The 18,953-nt window shown below is 38.9% G+C and overlaps 1 protein-coding gene across 7 annotated transcripts; it reads right to left on the bottom strand.

Annotated features, from left to right (window-relative positions):
• Positions 1-434: 434 nt before the first annotated feature.
• On the bottom strand, positions 435-10,139 carry LOC105038184 (BTB/POZ domain-containing protein At3g44820). 7 transcript variants are annotated; one of them, XM_073257769.1, is made up of 4 exons: positions 9,826-10,139; positions 6,390-6,459; positions 2,005-3,213; positions 435-1,388 (listed from the first exon to the last, which is right to left on the bottom strand). In XM_073257769.1, the coding sequence occupies exons 3-4, from the start codon at positions 3,175-3,177 to the stop codon at positions 873-875; spliced, it is 1,689 nt and encodes a 562-aa protein (XP_073113870.1). In that variant the 5' UTR covers positions 3,178-3,213; positions 6,390-6,459; positions 9,826-10,139; the 3' UTR covers positions 435-872. The 7 variants fall into 7 exon arrangements, with proteins under 7 accessions (XP_073113870.1, XP_073113873.1, XP_029118340.1 ...); XM_073257772.1 differs by lacking the exon at positions 9,826-10,139 and adding an exon at positions 9,081-9,819 and having other exon boundaries at positions 6,370-6,459; XM_029262507.2 differs by lacking the exon at positions 9,826-10,139 and adding an exon at positions 9,081-9,819.
• Positions 10,140-18,953: the final 8,814 nt, after the last annotated feature.

The raw sequence follows: 18,953 nt of genomic DNA, 5'->3' as shown, positions 1-18,953 counted from the left end.
CATATCAGGCGACAGCACGGCAGAAACGAAAGGAGGGCAATAAGGTGCACGATACCTATCCGGCAAGAGACAGGAACACATGCAGCATTGATATCGTAAAATAACGAGCTTCATTGGTCAGCCGGTCGTTTTAGGAAGAGTGCCAAAGCTCCGGAATATAACCACAAGCCCTCTTACCATGATTATTCCCAGCTTAATATACAAATACAAATTTCTTGCTCGGAAGATAGTGCTCCATGTACTCTCGTTGCAAATTAATAACAGATGGCCCATGATTATCTCCAACCATGATACATTTTTCATATATACGTATAGCACCAGATTTTCTGTGGGCCATGGTAAACTGCAAGAACTAAGAGGCCTCTCAACCGTTTCAGTTTCACATAAACATATGTATGTAACTAGCCACCGTCTTTTTAGGAAGCAAGACCCACTTCAAGAAAGAGCATGCCCAATGTCTATATAATTGTATCGTGCAATCTGCCATCAACTTTAGTACAGCAATTTCACAACAGTTCCATATTTTGACATCTAGCTGCTGGATCACTACAATGAAAGGATCATGTGCAACAGCCACAGCATTTGCTGGCAAAGCGTAACAAAGAGCACACTAAAAAATTCATCGGTCTCACAAAGCACAGGAAGAACAGAAGACAAACCAAAAAGCTATACAATTCAACTGTCGAACACTTACCCTGCTTTTCATGAGAGCATCTGCACTTCGAGAGCAAGATACTCGATCCCCACTGCGAAAACTCCCATATCAAACATAAGATGGCAAGGACCCCAATTTTTTGGTGCACCATAAATAATAATAATAATAATAATAATAATAATAATAATAATGGGGGAAAACTTTACTGATGGCTTGATTAATGAGAAAGATATGGTCGCTCAGTTGACCTTCTCGGGCTAGGACCTGTGCTTTCTATTGCGTCAGAGTGTAGATCCTTTGGCACCGGCATGCACCCAAGTTTTCTAGGAATGAGACGAGTGGAGCTGATCAAATTGTGAGGTCTACTCACCCTCCCCATCTCTTGTTTTATGTCTACAAAATCTAGTTCCAATTTTCTGACCCTGGACCTCATCCGCTCCATATCTACCCTCAGGACCCGGTTCTCACGGACAAGTGAAACCCACCCATCCCTTTGCAAGAGTTGTCCAGCCATGTCATCAACAATGGCAGCGTCATCACTTTCTAATGCATGAAGACAGTGAGAAAGAGCTGTACGCAGCCTCAACTGCTCAAAAAACAGAACTTGGAGAATGATTCTAAGTGGCAAGCATTCATTATGCGATGCATGTGCATACGCTTCAATGGAAAGCTTCCCATAGTCTATTATGCTGCAAAGCTGCACTCTCTCCTTCTCTGAAAGCCAAGGGTGTGCCTGCAGAAGAGACATCAGATTATGAATATTTGAAGCACAATAATGATACACCCGTTGTCTAAAAACTACATTGTTGGGCAACACCAAAAGTAACAGCCAGAGTATGGCCTTCCAATATATTTCTTCTAACATTGATTCGTACATTACTTGCAGTTTGCCTTTTTTATGCATCTGACTTGAGCAATATATGTATAAGACACATCACTAACCCACCGTGATGAAAAGTGCATGCATTTACACTAATGTATGAGCTAAAAAAAAAAAAAAGAAAGTTCTTCTGAATACAATCACAAGTAATTACGGAAACAAAAACTTTAAGAGCATTAGGTCTTCAGTAAGCCATTTTTGTCTAATTAGATTGGCTACAAAGCACTAAGTTAGAATATTCCTTATGCTTTCCAAGTTAGACATTAGTTGATGAATAGAAACTTTTTGGAAACATCACAAATTAGACATTGAATTTTTACAGAAGATAATACCTTGCTCTAAGGTCCATCTATTATAATCTCTCTCTCTCTCTCTCGGTAAGATATATGCGATATAACCAAAACTGATGGGAATAAGCAAAGTAATAAACTATGATATAGTCAGACAACATGAATTAACAGATTCAAACCTTGAAATATATATCTAGTGCTCTATATAGTCCATCATCCAGGGATCTCAAAGCTTCCGGAAGGACCAGCAGGAGAGACTGCATCTTCTTGGGTTTCAAGTTGACATCAGGAGCAACCTCAGCAAGAAAACTGTCTATTAACTTTGTGACTTTAATCAAAGGACTAGAGGATGGAGATGTAGCAGGATCAAAAGAGGAAGGTGAAAACAGTGCAATATTTAATTCCTGTGAAGACACGAAATGATGAATAATCCGCTCAACACAATCAGTGTCATATAAATAATCAGAATCTGAGAAATTAGGAATTAAGAGACCATCGAGTGTGGCCAATTCAAGTTGCATGCCTATTCTTCTCTCCAGAGAGTCCCTACATGACTGGCAAACATTTAGTATCATACCAACTCGTAGAAGCCCTAACAGGTAGCGGCAATAAGACTTTCCCTTCTTTTGAGGAAGTAGCTTTTCAATGCTTTCCAGTAACAGTTTTTGATCAACTGCGGCTGGCACCGTAGCAAAACTTGCAAGACTTCTGGTTCTGCCTGCTTGCCCACTCTGCCACCGGTCGAGACCAGGTAAATACTTTCTTGAGTAGTACATCAGTGCACCAGCTATATTTTCTGATCTTATGCCTCTTTCCTTCATTGTTTCTATCAATCTCTTAAACATTGGCACACCAAGGCATGAGATGTCTTCAAACCACCAGTCAGATAGTGAGGCTCTAATTCTAGCCCCTGTGTTTATTCCATTCCAGAGGATGCTACCACCAGGGCTTTGTAAACTCCCATACATCATCATCGGCCATCCAAACAAACTAGGATCAGTACATGCCATTGTTGAGAGAGCATTAAGACATTTGCTCACAATATGGAGGGTTTCAGCATTTGAAATAGAATGCTCAGAGCAATGCAGAGCCAATATGCAATCTTTCCAGCTATGAAAGATGACTTTGTGAAAGAAACTTTCTGCCACAGCCAGTAAATTCTCCTCATCAAATTGCTCTGTCATTTCAAGATATTCTGCTGCACAATACACCATTAAAATGTTTTTCGGTGTCAGTTCCACTCTGACTCCATAGCAGAACTGTGCTGCAAATAAAAATGCATCAGGTCCTCCGGGACATCCAACTAATGTAAGGCACATGTCCTCTTTTGTATTTCGCAGTTTTTCTATCATACGTGCAATCTTCCCACATTTTGACAGCAGGGGAAACTGAAGAGGCAAGCACAGTCATAAATTATTTGCACCAGAATGAAATAATATCCTAGCGTTCCCTTAATGAAAATAATGCAAAATAGTAGATCTTCTACAGGAAGCTAGTTTTTTCCATCTGAATCATTGTCAAAGAATAAATAGGATAAATGCAAAGGCATCCAATACAGCAGTAACATTAACAAAACTATGATTTCCATGTACAATTCTGCTTTCTCAAAATATAATGGATAGATTCATGCCTTGTGAGCAGCATCATATACAATTTCATGGAAAGGAAATTAATGCAAGGTGTATATTTCTTTTCTGTGTGAGTAGAAATAATTATATTTTGCAAGAAAGAAAAATACAAAAAATAATTTCACACGTCATTTACTTGTCAGTATAAAATTAATATTCTTGTCTTCCTTTAAAAAAGGTAAATACAATGGGGAAAAAATCAATATTTATACGTTTTCATCTTGGAAATAAGGTCACATTTCTGATGATATAAAAAGGTTAGATGAGAATAACATGCTAAGAAGCAGTCATGTAGTTGTCAAAGCTAATAGGATAAAACATGTTTATAGCTTCAATCAGTTTAGAATAAAAATATGTTTATAGCTTTTATCAGTTTGCTTTTCTAGAAATAAAATGACTGCGTTTGTGATCAGGAAGTGCATATACTTCAGGAAAAAAAAAAGAGATAAGGCAGATATTGCTGCATTGTGATCAATGAAGAAGAATTCTTGAAGATGGCATTGCATAACAACAAAGCAAAAGTCATTCATGATAAGAAAAGAGGGGAAAAATGACAACTAAGTGCTTGATTGCTCTCAAAATCAAACATCACAAAAAGGTGTTGAGAAAGGTGTCTTAGATGTCCAAGCAGCAGAGCAGAAACACTTAGGGATGCTTGGATACTCTGATATGCACACAGATCTTCAGTCAAAAAGGAAAAAAAAAAATGAAGTGCATATGAATAACTCCGATTAAGGGTCACAACAGGATGAGGCTAATGACAGGAGAAGCTTATGTAAGGCAGAATCTTTCATGTTAACTCAAAATCTGAAGTAGAAATATAAAAAATCACCTTCACAGTCTATCAGGGTATCAGGTATCAGATAAATCTGGGACATTGGAACCTAAAATGATCGCATCAGCTTTCTCAGCAATCAATATAATAGCTTGGTCATTTATAAGCATAGACCTTACTTGAAACTGCATTGTAACTGACTTGTCATGGCATACCCTACCGGACATTAAAATTTTCATTTTCCAGAAATTTGCAATATATCAAGTGAATTTGACATATGACTTAAATAAATTCATATATGTAAAGACATATTCACAGATGTGCACATACACAGACAAAGACATACATATTATGCATGTAAATACATGCAAAAAATATAAACATGCATATGCAAATAGAAATGTGTGGCAAGGTATGTACATAAGTATTCACATGTGTATGTACATCTATTTAAATGCAGATAATATACATGCATATGCATGCCTATGAACATATAGAATGAATTTGTATAGCAAAAACATGCACTCACCTATGTATGTGGATACATATAAAAGCATGTACGAAAATATATGCACATGTGGGTGTACGTATGCATGTGTTCATTCATGTTCATGAATCATGCATATATACAAAATATGCATACCAATAATGGTAGCAGCGACAAGCCTACAGTAGATACGCCATGGGTTGATGTATTGGTACTGCCATACTGGTACATGTAATGATGTCGTACAGGTATGGTATGGACTGGAATGGTACTCTACAGGCACATGGTATGCCTCTTGGTGTGCTCGCATGAAAAAACAGAGTTGATATCCATATATCAGCATATGTTGGTACCAAGGGGTGTGCAAGTACCAGGACTTCACCAATATGGTAAGGTGCAACCAATATGGACTGATACACACCAGTGCTTAAATCATTGAGATACATAGTATTAAACGATATGATACGGTGCATACTTTATTTATCTCATGCCATCATTGTATTCTAAGCCAAAAAGCAAACTAATCTATTCGGACATGGAAAGCAAATACCAGGTCTGTTATTGCTAAAACCGATGAATAAATGCTTCCCGCTTCTCAAATATGGTTATAAGTTAGGAATCTGAAACATCTATTTTTCTCATTAACTTACATTGTTAATATCTGTTGCATGTGTCAAACAGATTAAGCTGTTTTTGCTTGACCCATTATGCACTATGTTCCACTACCAGTTATTCCATTTCCATATCAGCTTATATTGTTAATACATGTTTCCCATTTCAAAGACTCAGTTGGGCATCCATGTTCCACTACATGTTACTATGGACCTACTTAAAAGGAAAACAAAAAAGAAACAAGCACAAAATGGTGGTCTGCATTTTTCTTAAGCAATGATAAACAATCTCATCACCTATCCCAGCATTCTAGTGAATAATGTGATGTAAACATATTCACCATGGCCACAATCTTCAACTTACATTGATTCCTAGTTCGCTATCTGATTTGAGGACTTGCATGGATTTTAAGCACATTGTTTTTTCAGTTTACAGGCATCTGATATACGTTTGGGTTTTTAATGGACCTGGATCGGCCCAAGTTCAACAAAATCTGAGCTGACAAAAGAACCCAATGGCTGGACTGTGCCAGAAATCCAGCAGAGGCCAGAACTCTGTCCCAAGCATTAGGGTCCACTGTGCTCATGTGTTCAACCGGACTCTAGCATTAGTCCAATTAAGAAGGTAAAAAAGTAAGCATTCTAAACCAACTAATATGCTTTGCTTCTCATTTCACTTCTTATTTTGTGGGGCCTTTTTCTCAAGTCTTCATTCCTATGTCCTGAAAATTTATCTTACTTGCTGTAATGGGACAGGGCTTTACAAGATTATGGGGACCTGGACCTCAAAATCCAATGATAGAATAATCTAGATTCAATAGTTAGAGAGTTTGACTCGATTTGGGCCTTATATGACAAACTGGACCGGACCTGGACATACATGGGTCTAGCCCAGCCCAAATCCATTTTGTCTACAGCCTTAGTAAATTTTAATCTGTTTTATTTTGTTCCATGCTCATAGCCATTTACACAACATAAAAAAGGTTCATGAGAAAGAATGAAAAAAGGAAAGATTAAATGCTTGCTAAGTTGTCGTTACTTACTAAGACTTGCAAACATGTACCTTGTGAAGATGGAAGAATACTCCCTCAACTTCAATAACAATATCACTTGGAAGACCAGTGCCACAAAACCTGTATTCATCAAAGCATCTCACTACATGAGTTTTCTTTGTAGGCTTCCATTCAACTCCAAAGTGATTGGTTTGAAAAAGTTTCATTAAGACAACCAATAATTTACTCTGATCTTGATATAACAAAAAATATAACCTAATATTTTTTGATCAGCCAAGATAAATAGGCATAAAGATGTGCACAAAAGAACGATCTATAAAGCTCGACATATGACTGCAAACTGACCTTTCCTGGATGTGCTTTACCTCAAACATCTGATCCACCCTAGGCCATTTACAATCTTCTCAAAAATTCTACATGCCAACCGGGATGGCATAAACTCCAAGATGGTGCTTAAAAAAGCAAAGGATGGACTAAGAAACAACACGTGCGCGCACACACACACACATGCTATACATGTACACACATGCATATACATATAAACATATGCATGCATGTATGGATGCATGTATGTATGTACATGGATGCATGTATGTATGTACATACATACATACATAAATATATGGATATACATATAAACATACATATACATATATATAAATATATACATATACATATACACATATATACATATACATATACATATATTTGAACATGATGGAGATCAATATTTTATATCATCCTTGGGAACAAAATAAGGACAATACCAAAAACAGGCAAACAAAATGGAACTTTATAAGGGATTTGAGGAATATACTTTCAGATTCAAGAGAAAAGAAAAGAATGAAGATGACTAGAATTTTTTTTTCTCCTTGAAACTTTTATGCAAGCACCTGTTCCTCCAAGACCAATTTATGATCTTCTCTTAAGGTTGACCAGCTTCCTCCAGCATGGAATTCATTCCAACAGGACCCTTAATTCAACAAGGGGAGAAAAAATAACATCTCAATCTCTTTTAAAATAACACGGCATAACTTATGTAAAGAAATATGGGCTCAAGGCTGACAGTTGATGAGGATGAAGGCACACCATGGATTCCTTCACAACACCCCCCCCCCCCCCCCAACCTTCTCTCTTCTCACCAACTACCAAATATTAGTAATGCTGATCACAGCCACCTCCATTGCAACTTAAAGTACATGATTTCCCCTTAATGCCTGCAAGATTCTTTTCAAGGTATTTAATCACAAATATTCTCCAAGGCAAACATATAAGCAAGATATAATTCTTTTAAAACCTAAAATGATATCTTCTAACAAGTGATGGTAACATTGTATGAAATGGACTTAGAACAATACAATGTTTATAGATCTTACGTAGTGACCTGAAAAGTAATGTACATGAGCTAAAGAAAGTTCGTATTTAAGATCAAATAAGACTTTGTGTGAAAGATTGAAAATAGTGAAATGCACTAGTCAAGGCTATCATACAAATGATTTAATGAATTAAAGATTAATGACAAGTACCAGAATCAAGAATGAATAATTTATCTAATTTTAGGTACTTGCAGAAAAACTATTGATTTTCTACTTCTGTTATCTAATGACATGTTGACTATCGTAGACTACACCGAAATTTACGAATTAACTTTCTTTCTCAGCATAGAGATTGAGAGAGGATATAAAAGGTGCAAGGAAGAATTTGGATATGACAATCTTCAGAAACAGAAAGACAGTAGCAATTATTACAGGGGAAGTATCGTAACTAAAATAGGAGTAATGCAATTTTCGATCTAGGTCAGGATTAGATCAAGTATTCCATCCTAAATAGGAGTCTGCAATTTTCAATCTAGGTCAGGATTAGATCAAGTATTCCATCCGGTTCTTAGACACATCAGCTTGGGGTGAAAGCCATCAACCATCTCTGCTTGTTGAGGTACCAGCCATGTTAAAGCAGTCAGATCAAGTATATCTATCCAATTCAGGAACAATTTCAAATATCAGGATAAGACCATGCAAAATGAAAGATATAGAAAAGTTACAGTCTGAACCCTAGTATTTATTACAATTTCTTTCCTCCCCTAATATTACACTGCAAAATGAAAGATATAGAAAAGTTACAGTCTGAACCCTAGTATTTATTACAATTTCTTTCCTCCCCTAATATTACACTTTTTTTGGAGCTTTCCTGCACCATATATATCTTTATTTTTCCAAACTAATTGACCGCTGTGCATCCAAATCACAAGTTGAAGGTTTCTACGAACAGGAAGTATGGAAATTATGGAGCTTGCTGCATCTTTTGGTGAACCCACACATGTATATCCAGAGGCAGGAAAGGGCCAGACGCTCCCAGAGCCAGGTGATGGTTTGTAAAATTGTTCAAGGCTTCAAACCACCCAGCTCCTGTTGTTCTCAGGAACTAAAAGGGTAAATTCCTAGGATGAATCTAAAGTAATCAAGCCCACGTTTTAATGGATTAGGTGCCCATGAGACAAGCGGACATCAACCAAACAGAGCAGTTATAACATTTACGTACGCCATTCCATTCAGGAGGCGAAGAAGAAGAACAAGCAAGCCAGCAAGTCAAATTATACAACAGAGGACACACGGAGCCAGAAAAATCCAAGCGAGAACTGCAGGGGATGCAGTTGAGTATGAGAAAGGTGCGGAAGTGCGTGCGAATTGAGTGAATCAGAGGCTGCAGAAGGAGGGAAGGGGGAGGAGGAGAGAGGGACGTACCAGTCGTCTCCTTGGCGATAGAAACGGCACGCCCTCGGAGCCATATTCTTCTTCTTCTTCACCACTCGACCCTCCCGGTGCAGTCGAACCCCAGCTCACTACTCCAAAGACACCGTATCATAGAAATAGGAATGAGAAACAGGTGGGCATGAGAGAAGAAAATAAGAACGCCGCCCAGGGGGATCGCCTTCACTTGAATTCAATTCCTTGAGTCATGGGAGGGAGGGAGGGACGGTTAAGAAGGAAGGGGGGCGGCGCGGGAGACACTGGTGGTGGGTCTTCTTATTCATCCGTGGCTTCAGCTTGGTGGTGAATTGGGAATTATGATGAGGAGGCGAGGGCGAGGAGGAGGAGGGGAAGGAGGCAAGCAGAGGAAACCATCCAGACCTGGCCACCCACCCCTCCCCTTCCCATCATGATGACGCCAGCACGTCTCTACCTTCGCGACGCCTAGTCAAACGTGCTAAGACCAACCAACGTCTGACCTGGGCTAAGGAGGAGAGAAGGAAGGAAAAAAAAAACAAAAAACAAAAAATTCACAGACGACATCGACTGCAAACGAGCCCCGGCCGGCGGGTTGAGGGAAAAATAGAGAGGGGACCGGGAAGCCGTGTTCTTTCACCTTTCCATTATTTATTTGTTAGAAAGATAAAGACGTTAAAAAAAAAAAGAGAAAAACGAATGGTGGACAGAATCAGAGACCACAAGCAGCGGCAGGATATAGGACCTTATTCTATTCCATCACCTTTTTCTTTCTGTTGCTGTGGGGAAAAGTCGGTGGAGGTGGAAAGGCTCGGTGGGCGCGGAAAGAGACGACGGGGGAGCGCGACGAGTAACACGTGTGTAGTTCAGTTCTAGAAGAGGATGAAAGAAATAAAATCGCTCGCTTGCTGTCTTCCGTCGCTCGTGGGTCCCAAAGCCCCCTCCACTCCGCTTGGCCGAGAAACGCCGTCATAGTAATTGATTGAGGTGAGCCCCCTCCCACCGTTCTCTGCTTGCTTTAATCTTTTGTTATTGAAGTAGTGAATTCTCTGCTGTTGTTACGATGATCGGAGATGATAGCATCACGCCAACCTCAACTAATCCATCATTTCGACGACGGGGCAGCTGGGAGCGTGCGGTTTGCGAGGGCGCTTGCGATGATGATCTCCACACTCTGGAAAAGAGCAAGAACGAGAGAGAGAGGAAGCGAGGGAATCACGGGTACCCGCGAGCTCGTAAGCTGCTGCTAGAGGGAGCCACCAGCTCACCCACCAGTCTCCGAGCAGCGTTGTAAACGGATGATGGCTGGCTCCCTCCTTTTCCAATGGGGCCTTGCTCTCTTATTGTGTCCCCTTCCCGTCACATCCCTTCTTACCTGTTCCATCAAGAATAATATTATTGTTAATATTTAGTAATAGTGACGAAGGTTATGCGAGTCGACCACCAAAGGAGCTAGGTCAAAGCAAACCAAACAAACGGACATCAAATTATTTTTTTTAAAAAAAAAAAAATACAAACCAGTTCGTGAAAAACTTAACGACAATTTTCGTTCTTTTTTTTTTTTGGATGCCAGTTTTCTTTTGATGCTACATACATACCTCCAATACAACGAACAAAGCCTCGGCAGCACACATTGGGCGCTGAACAAAAAATGGATTGCTTCAGTGAAGTTTACAATCGTGGAGTCCAAGCAAAAGCGGCAGCTTCAGGTGCCACAGCAGAAAGTTGCCTCGCACAGCATGAAAAGCTCGTTCGTAGCTGTAAGAGAGTAGTCCAGCACACTATCTTACAATGGGGGAGCAACAGCATGCAAGAGTACCATGTGAGGACTGAAAGTGTGCAGCTTGCAGTCCTTTTCGTTAGCTTATCGTAAAGGAAATGACAAGCAGCAACAAAATGTCTGCCACTATATACCTAAATATATCAATTATAACAACAGAAGGTCATATGGTACTCGGCCACACATGCTTAACAAGGTGGGCTCCCTTTCCCAGCTAACAAACTGGGATTGAATAATGTTTAATGAGAGAACAAAAAGAAAGAACTCTTACCCCGCATGATGTTAGACGAAAGAAATCGATATCAAATAAAGGAATTAAAACAAGACTAATTCAACTCTACAAACTTACAGGCTAGGCTTCCCTGATCCCCCCATCAGATCCAACTAGATTTCTATCTATGAACCCCGTAATTATATGAGTAAACTTGATTTGATAAAACAGAGATCACGCAGCAGTTCCAGCTTAACCGTTTCACACAAATATTGCTAATGAGTTCCAAGTCGTTAACAAGGTGGGATCATCCAATTAATAAACTGTATGTGCACCACCAATGGAGCCTAAAACAGATTGCTTAGAAATAACCTGCATGATCCTAAGAGCATTGTAGATGCCCACATCTTCGTATCACATCCTGTTCAACCAATGTAACATCTGTGAGCATTTAGTTTGCAACATAAGATAACAGAGATGACGGAGCTTTCAACAGGTGTAGTTCCACATGAGGAAGCTTCGGCCTGACAATTTTATCATTTTAAGCAGATGAATCTTCACTTGCTCCTCGATCCCTTCTCTCCCTCCACCGAGCCCAGATCCACCTCAGAATCATAAATCCTCCAAGAGCATAAACCTAGAGGAGTAACAACATCATATTTTAGTAAGGCAACCCCTGTAACCAAAAGAAACAGCCTGAAAATTTAGTGTGTTGAGCTGATGGATCGACGTGACATAACTGCTTACCATGAACTCAAACATTGCAATGCAAAAATTGTGAAGTCAATATATGATAATAAGCATTTATGTTTAAGGGAAATAGCCAAGTTATCTAGACAAACCAACCGCACTTGGTCCAAGCAGCTGGTAGTCTCTATTTGACTGTTCCAAAACGCATCAGATTGCCACAGGATTTTAAATTATTGCAGGCATGGAACCGTTTGGAGGTGCATGAGATGCAATATGAATCACATGAAAGCTCATAGAGATAAACTGAGCTAGGACTATCACCCACAATTGCAAAGTCATGAATGTAGCATAAGCGAGGGTCAGAGGCTTCTAATTCCATCATTAAGCCATCATTTCATTACACCCAGAAAGATAAAATCCAGAGAGAGAGAGAGAGAGAGAGAGGCAGGACCATTAATTTGCAGTATTCACATAGTTATGTATAAAAAGGTGAAATGAAGCAACCCTTACAAGGTTATTAAATGATCCAACAGAGACCATCATATGTAATCAACTGCATCAACTGTAACATCAACTTACACAATGGCACCTGTATTGCCTCAACAAAATCTCAATGAAGCTTGACTAAGATGTGTAGAACTCACAGCATTTCAGGATCAAAGCAGAACAATCTCACTTCGATCCTCCGATGTCACTGCACGTTTATTTACTTGTTAGATCTGCTTATAGATGGACTAAAAGCAGGCCATGTAAATTGTAAGACATGCACATGTAAAACAACCAGTAGTGACGTCAGAATCTACCTGAGTAACAACTTGCCTCCTCAAAATAATCAGCTATATCTTTTCTACTACAATAAGCAAGCACAACCTTTTAATTTCTATCCAATGCTTTTGTATGCACAATGAATCAATTAAATCAGCAGATCCACTGTCCAGGACATGGATCAAAGAAACCACATGTCATCATTAATTGCCTTTGACGGCTCCAACTTTCCCTTCCAATCCCTGCTTCCCCAGGCAATTCATTAAACAGATCAATTCTTGCTCCCATTTCACAGAGCTGGCAGAATCTTCATCCATCAAAGTGACCTTAGGCACCCAGCAACCACCCAAACTTAAACCGACATCCACGTCAAGAATTTTCTTAAGTCAAGCAGATATGCTAATTAACCCAACAAGACTTTTCAACCCCAGGTCAACCTTCCCTTTTTCTTCTATATTTACAACCTAGAAGCAGCACTGCTCCCCTTGGAACCCTTTCAATTCATCGATGGCCCAAAATCTTTCAAATGATCTGATAGACGACTTCTAGAATCCACATGCAAATGCTCCATTTTAGACTTCCAGTGAAGGAAATAAGACCTACCAAATCCTTGATACTAAAATATAAGAAGCAGATAAAGGAACTAGGAACGGGTGCAACCCGAGGAACAGGCTGCTCAGGCTCTCAAATATAAAGAGCTGCTCGAGCTTGAGCCAAGCTCGAGCCCCAACTTAACAATATTTGTTCAGCTTGGCTCCGCTAAGTTTTGAGCCAAGCTTTAGTTGAGCTGACCCAAGCTTTCCCATTATTTTTGCACGGCAAAAGTGTTCAGCCTTGTCTCATTTATGAGCCAACCTTTGAAAAATATTGTAGCTTGGCTCATTTTGATATGGCCTCTCCAAACAAGTTCCTAGATGACGAGCCTAAAGGTTATCTTATTGACAATATCGATATTGATGATATTGATATTGATGATTGTGACGATATCGATATTGATGATAGTGATGATATTGATAATGACCTTGATACGGAGCTGCTAACTATGATGAATATGCTAACCATGTATATGAAGCCGAAAATAGACCAATTTGATATGACCATTCAATTCGAATTAGCAAAAGTAATGGCCAAAATTTACAAGAACATTCTGCAGTATTAGTAAGAAAAGAGTTACGGATTTACCCAGTGTGAGATATCACATTGTTCGAGAAACTCTAGATGCTGTCGGAGTAAAGGACCGTCAACAAGGACTTTTAGTGCGTTGTAGATTCTTATCCACAACTTACATCATTTGATGAGGCTATGTGAATTGCTAGAAACATGTGAAGTGTATGGCTAACTCAACAGCGAAAATTTTGTAAAGAGACTGGAGCAGGCTACCATAAGAACAAAAAAGGATCATTACATGAAATTCAGTTAAGATATTGTATGAAAATAGAATTCCTTGTATTCTCATTTGAGAACGGAAGGAAAGATTTTTAGTTGGGAGGGTTCGAGAAAAAGAAAGATATTTTGACTTGTCTTTTTTCCCCTTATATATTAAAAAAAAAAAAACACTCAATCAGAATACAATTATCTCATCTATAAGAACAAAATTTTGTTATGCTTAATATCTCTAGTTTAATCTGCATCAAAGATAGGAGGTTGCAAGCAGCATTAATTCAATTTCAGATCTAAAGTTAGATCTGAATTCTAACACTTTGGAATCAATTCTTCCAGCTTGTGTATACCAGTCTCGGACATGATCTCAGAACTGTTTATCAACAAAAACTCTGCTGTTTAGCAGCAGTGTTTTGCATGGTAGAGAGAGAGCAGGTTGATGAGAGTAGTAAGAGAGAGATTAGAATAGATGAATAAGAAGATAGGAGAAGAAGTAGGGACGTGCCCAATTTTAGTCTCAGAGTAACTCACAAATTTTCAAAACAGCAGGTCAACATCCCTTTTAAAGAGGCAAGACTAGTCACTAATTCAACTTTCATTAGGACTTTCAAATAGGAAATAAATTGACGCTAAACACCTAACTAGAACTCCTATTAGACAAGCACCAACTGGCCTATAAATTTAACAGCACATAAGACTCCCAACAAATTTTAAAAGAAAAATGTCTAGAAAACTATGACTAAAATACCAAAACAGGCCCCTTTGCTGTTCATGATACAGTAGCCTGAACAGTTTAAATGGGCTTCTTTGTTGCATCAATTCACTTCTGCTGCATATAAGCTCCCCTCGAGCTTGAGTAAATAGCTGAATTGGTTTCCATCCTCGATACAAGCCCAATATGCCTTTGCCTTGATGTAGTATTGGTTTCCTGGTTAATCCTAATTGCTTTGGGTTGTTAAAAGTCAGCACTGATGGAGTAGGTTGGAAAGTCAAAATCTGCTTTCTATAGCTGAAGCTATAGGTGTTGGCTCATCCATCAATGAACATATGATCAGCAGACATGAGAACTACATCATATAACACCTTCTCATTATAGCCCAATTGAAAAACGAACCAAATATTAGTGTTTCACAACGAGATGCTCATGATCACTAAGCCATGCTAATTGATAGTGATGCCTTTTGGTGCTCTATCTTCAAGTTCAGCTTTTCAACTAAGACACTAGAGACCATGGTTTCTGTACTCTCATCATCAATAATGAGTCGCAAAGCCTTCCTTGGCATATCACGCATGTTTTATAAATATCAGATCTCCATCAATTATGATCAGGGTGCTGCTTTTGAGCATGAATGAGCCTGCGTATGAAAAATGTCCGATCCCCTATGTCTCCTCCAAGCTTCACATAGGTATAAGGAACCTCCCTATATCCTGGGGACTTGTTTCTACCAATGTCACCATTTTCTAAGGACACGTACTTAAAATATGGCCCGATCCTCCACAATTAGAAAATTGGATGTTCCTTCTCTTTGTCTTTGTATTGAGTGAGCCAGCCTCATCCAAAGGCCTTGGTTGTGGAATCATTCAAGAACCTAGGGCTGGTTTTCTACTCATTGTTCATCAATTTAACTACTCTTCAATTTGTAATGCTATCTGGAAAGCTTCTTCTACTGCCCAAACTCGAACGGTTACAATCTTGTTGTGTATACATAGCTTCAGACCTGTATGATAACGAGCTTCAAGGACAACTTCTAACTCATAAATCCCACTTCTGGTTGTCAAATAAAAGAATTCTCTTGTGAACTCTGTAGCAGTATCATCCCTTTAGTGCAACTTGTGAAATTGCAAATGTAAGTGCCATGCATAACCCACTGGCAAAAATCTGTTGCACAATATCCTTTTCATCTCAGCCCGTGTAGTTACTTCTCCTCATCCAGAGCTATTAAACTCTAGTTCTCGTCCCCATCACATATAAGCAGCCCCTTTCAGCTTTGCGGTTGCAAATTGCATCTTTCTTCCTTCACCCAATTGGTGCCAAGCAAATTGTCATAAGACTTCAAGACCATCAATCCTTGAAAATCAGGCAAATCCAGTTATACACCCTAATCACACACTGTTAGAGGTTCTACAACATGCTGCAGTGCTCAAGATTTGTGGACAAAACGACCTAGAGTGACGATAAGCCTGTCCAATTGATAAACATTCATCAACATCCATTTGCAGTTCCAAATTTCTGCTACTTGCTGTTCAGATACTTCAAGCCCAGATTTCTGCTGTGCTTGAGTTTCAAAAGTTCTAGCTTGCTGCCTTACAATGTTATTGTTAGCATATGACTGATTTTGAGAAGAGAAATCAGCATACTGTTTCCCAAAAATTGAAAGTCAAATTAGATTTTTTTGCATCATTCGAGGGTTGTTTCCAATGTGCACCGTGGGGCTTAATCTGGACATTATTTTTCCAAATTCGAAAGAGGAGGAGGATCTGAATTACCTTATCCAATCACTTTAGCATTTCTATAACTTCATCGGATCTCTTGTTCATGCTGTCCCTCCGCAACACAGTCACTTCTAACTACCACTACATATCTATCGCCTACTGTTTGCCCTAATCTTTCAAGTGAATCCTCATGTCATTGGAGGCCCTTATCTCATTCTGTGTTATTCACCATGGCTGCAGCTTTTAAAGAAACTGTCAGCGTCATCTCCTGACACTCTGCTACCAACTTCATGCAGTCTCTTAAAACATATGAAGTTGCCAGGTTTCAAGCAGCATAATTTAATTTCAGATCTGATTTTAGATCTGAATTCAAACACTTTTGAATCAATTCTTTCGCCTGCTCGTATAAACAATCCCTGACATGATCTCAGGTTTGTTTATCAGTGAAAACTCTCAGCGTTCTACACAGTAGAGTGAGAGTGATAAAGCGGGTTGACAAGGATACTAAAATAGATGAATAAGAAGATAGGAGAAGGAGAGGGCCTGCTGCCACTTTTAATCTCGTAACTAACCTTTCCTTTCTACTTTCAGGACTCTTTAAATAGGAAATTGAATCGATTCTAAATGATTGACCAAATTCTTATTGGGCAAGCATCTGCTAGGCTACTTTCCCGTCCCAGATTTGCACACTTTTCGATTATATATATAGGTTGAACAAAAGAGGCGTCCCGTTGCACAAAAACAGGGGATAGAAACTGCCGCCGGCGAGACGGATCGGGATAGAAAGGAAGACGAAAGAAAGGATGGGGAGGAGGGAGAGGTAAAGATTGGTTGGATAGAAGATAGAAAGGAAGAGGGGAGAAAGGATGTGGAAGAAGGAGAGGTATAGAAGGTTAAAGACTGGAGGGAGGGAGGGATGGGGGAAGAGGAATAGGGTACCTGCCACACGTTGCGAGGGCTCATGTTTTCCGCGGTTTCTTCGACTTCCAGCTTGAGTGGTGGGGGAAAGCTCTCGACTTTTCGGCGAAAGGCATCCGGAAAGGTCACCATCGCCGGCGAGCTCCGTCCGCGTTTCTCTATGACCTCCTCTATCGCGTCCTGGGGGGCTCCGACAATTTGTTCCACCTCCGACCCTGCCATCGCACCCCCACCCTTCCTCCGCCTGCCAGAGAGCCTCAAGGGTCGAACCACGGGGGCTGCGGGGGTCCTCGAGGGGCGCAGTTGTGCTTATCCCAACATCCGGGAAAAAAGAAAAGAAAAACAGGTTTGCAAAAGCCGAAGCGTGCCCAACCGATTCCAGACTTAAAATTAAACGATCCTAAATATATAAATTTCGCCTCGAATATTAATCGAGCCCAATTCGAGTTTAAATCTTGAATATAATTTTAAGAAAATATATGATTAAATATAAAAAAATTATAAAGACATTCTTACAGATTTAAACCATTTGGATCCATTTGATTATAATATATCTTGATCAAAATATGATAAAAATAAAATAAATAATTATAAAAAATTTAATTAAAATATGCATCATATATGGTATTATTTTCAAAATTTACACGACCATCTTCTTTGAATGACTTTTTTTTTTTTGCTTGTACTGAAAATAAAAAAATAAAAATTACATTACTATATTATAAACTTATATGTGTATTATAATTAAAAAATATTTATTATAGTAAAAAAATAAGTTACTTAAATTTAATTTATCTAAGATGCATTTTTTTTCTTCGATGATAGTACTGTCTCATATCTATACAATGAAAGAAAAATTAGTTTTTTAAAAGAAAAATAAATATGTGATAACATATTCATTGTAAAAGTTAAATACTAAATTGTAAGAAGTGATATTTTCGGAGAAGTGGTCTACTGAAAAATTTCTAAATGAACGTGTTTTTCAAAAGTTGTGATCAATATTTTTTTTGAAATTTTTAATCCATAACCGATGACATAAGATCTAATTTACCGATAACCTCCTGTAGCAAAATCTTAGACCAAATTTTAATTAAATCCATGCTTGTAATTATAGTAGATCATAAAATCAGTAATAAAATCATTAGATTATAAAATATATTTAAATTAATCTTCTATTCTCCAATTCTACCTTCTTCGAAACTCTAACCCTAATTCAAGCCCTGATTTTAACCCTCACTTTAATCTTAACCCTAACCCTCATTCTAATTCTAATCGGATCCCAGACCCCTAACCCTAATGCTAACCGGACCTCTAATCCTAACCTAAACACCCACCCCAGCCCAAACCCACTCTAAACTCAATCCTAACCCAACCCCTAACCCTAAACTCAATCGTAACCCGAACACCTAGCCGATCCCAAATCATAACCCTAAACTCAACCCTAACCCAACCCCTACACCTAAACCTGACACCTAACCCAAATTGGACCCTAACCCTAGCCGAACTAATTTATTAACCTGACTATCTAGAACTCGATTAGTGCACCTACCAACCTGATAACATGGATCCAAATATAGTTGGATCCACCAAGCCATTAACTCGATACCCATCAACATGAAATCCAGAGCTGGTTAAACAAAAATCCAATAATTTGGTTTCTCTACAATTTAGCCCACACCTGATTTACTAATTCAGCACCTTGGCTTCTTCCTTT

Source organism: Elaeis guineensis, chromosome 1 (assembly GCF_000442705.2).
Source record: "Elaeis guineensis isolate ETL-2024a chromosome 1, EG11, whole genome shotgun sequence".
NCBI lineage: Eukaryota > Viridiplantae > Streptophyta > Magnoliopsida > Arecales > Arecaceae > Elaeis > Elaeis guineensis.
This window is presented reverse-complemented; position numbering and strand designations above follow the sequence as displayed.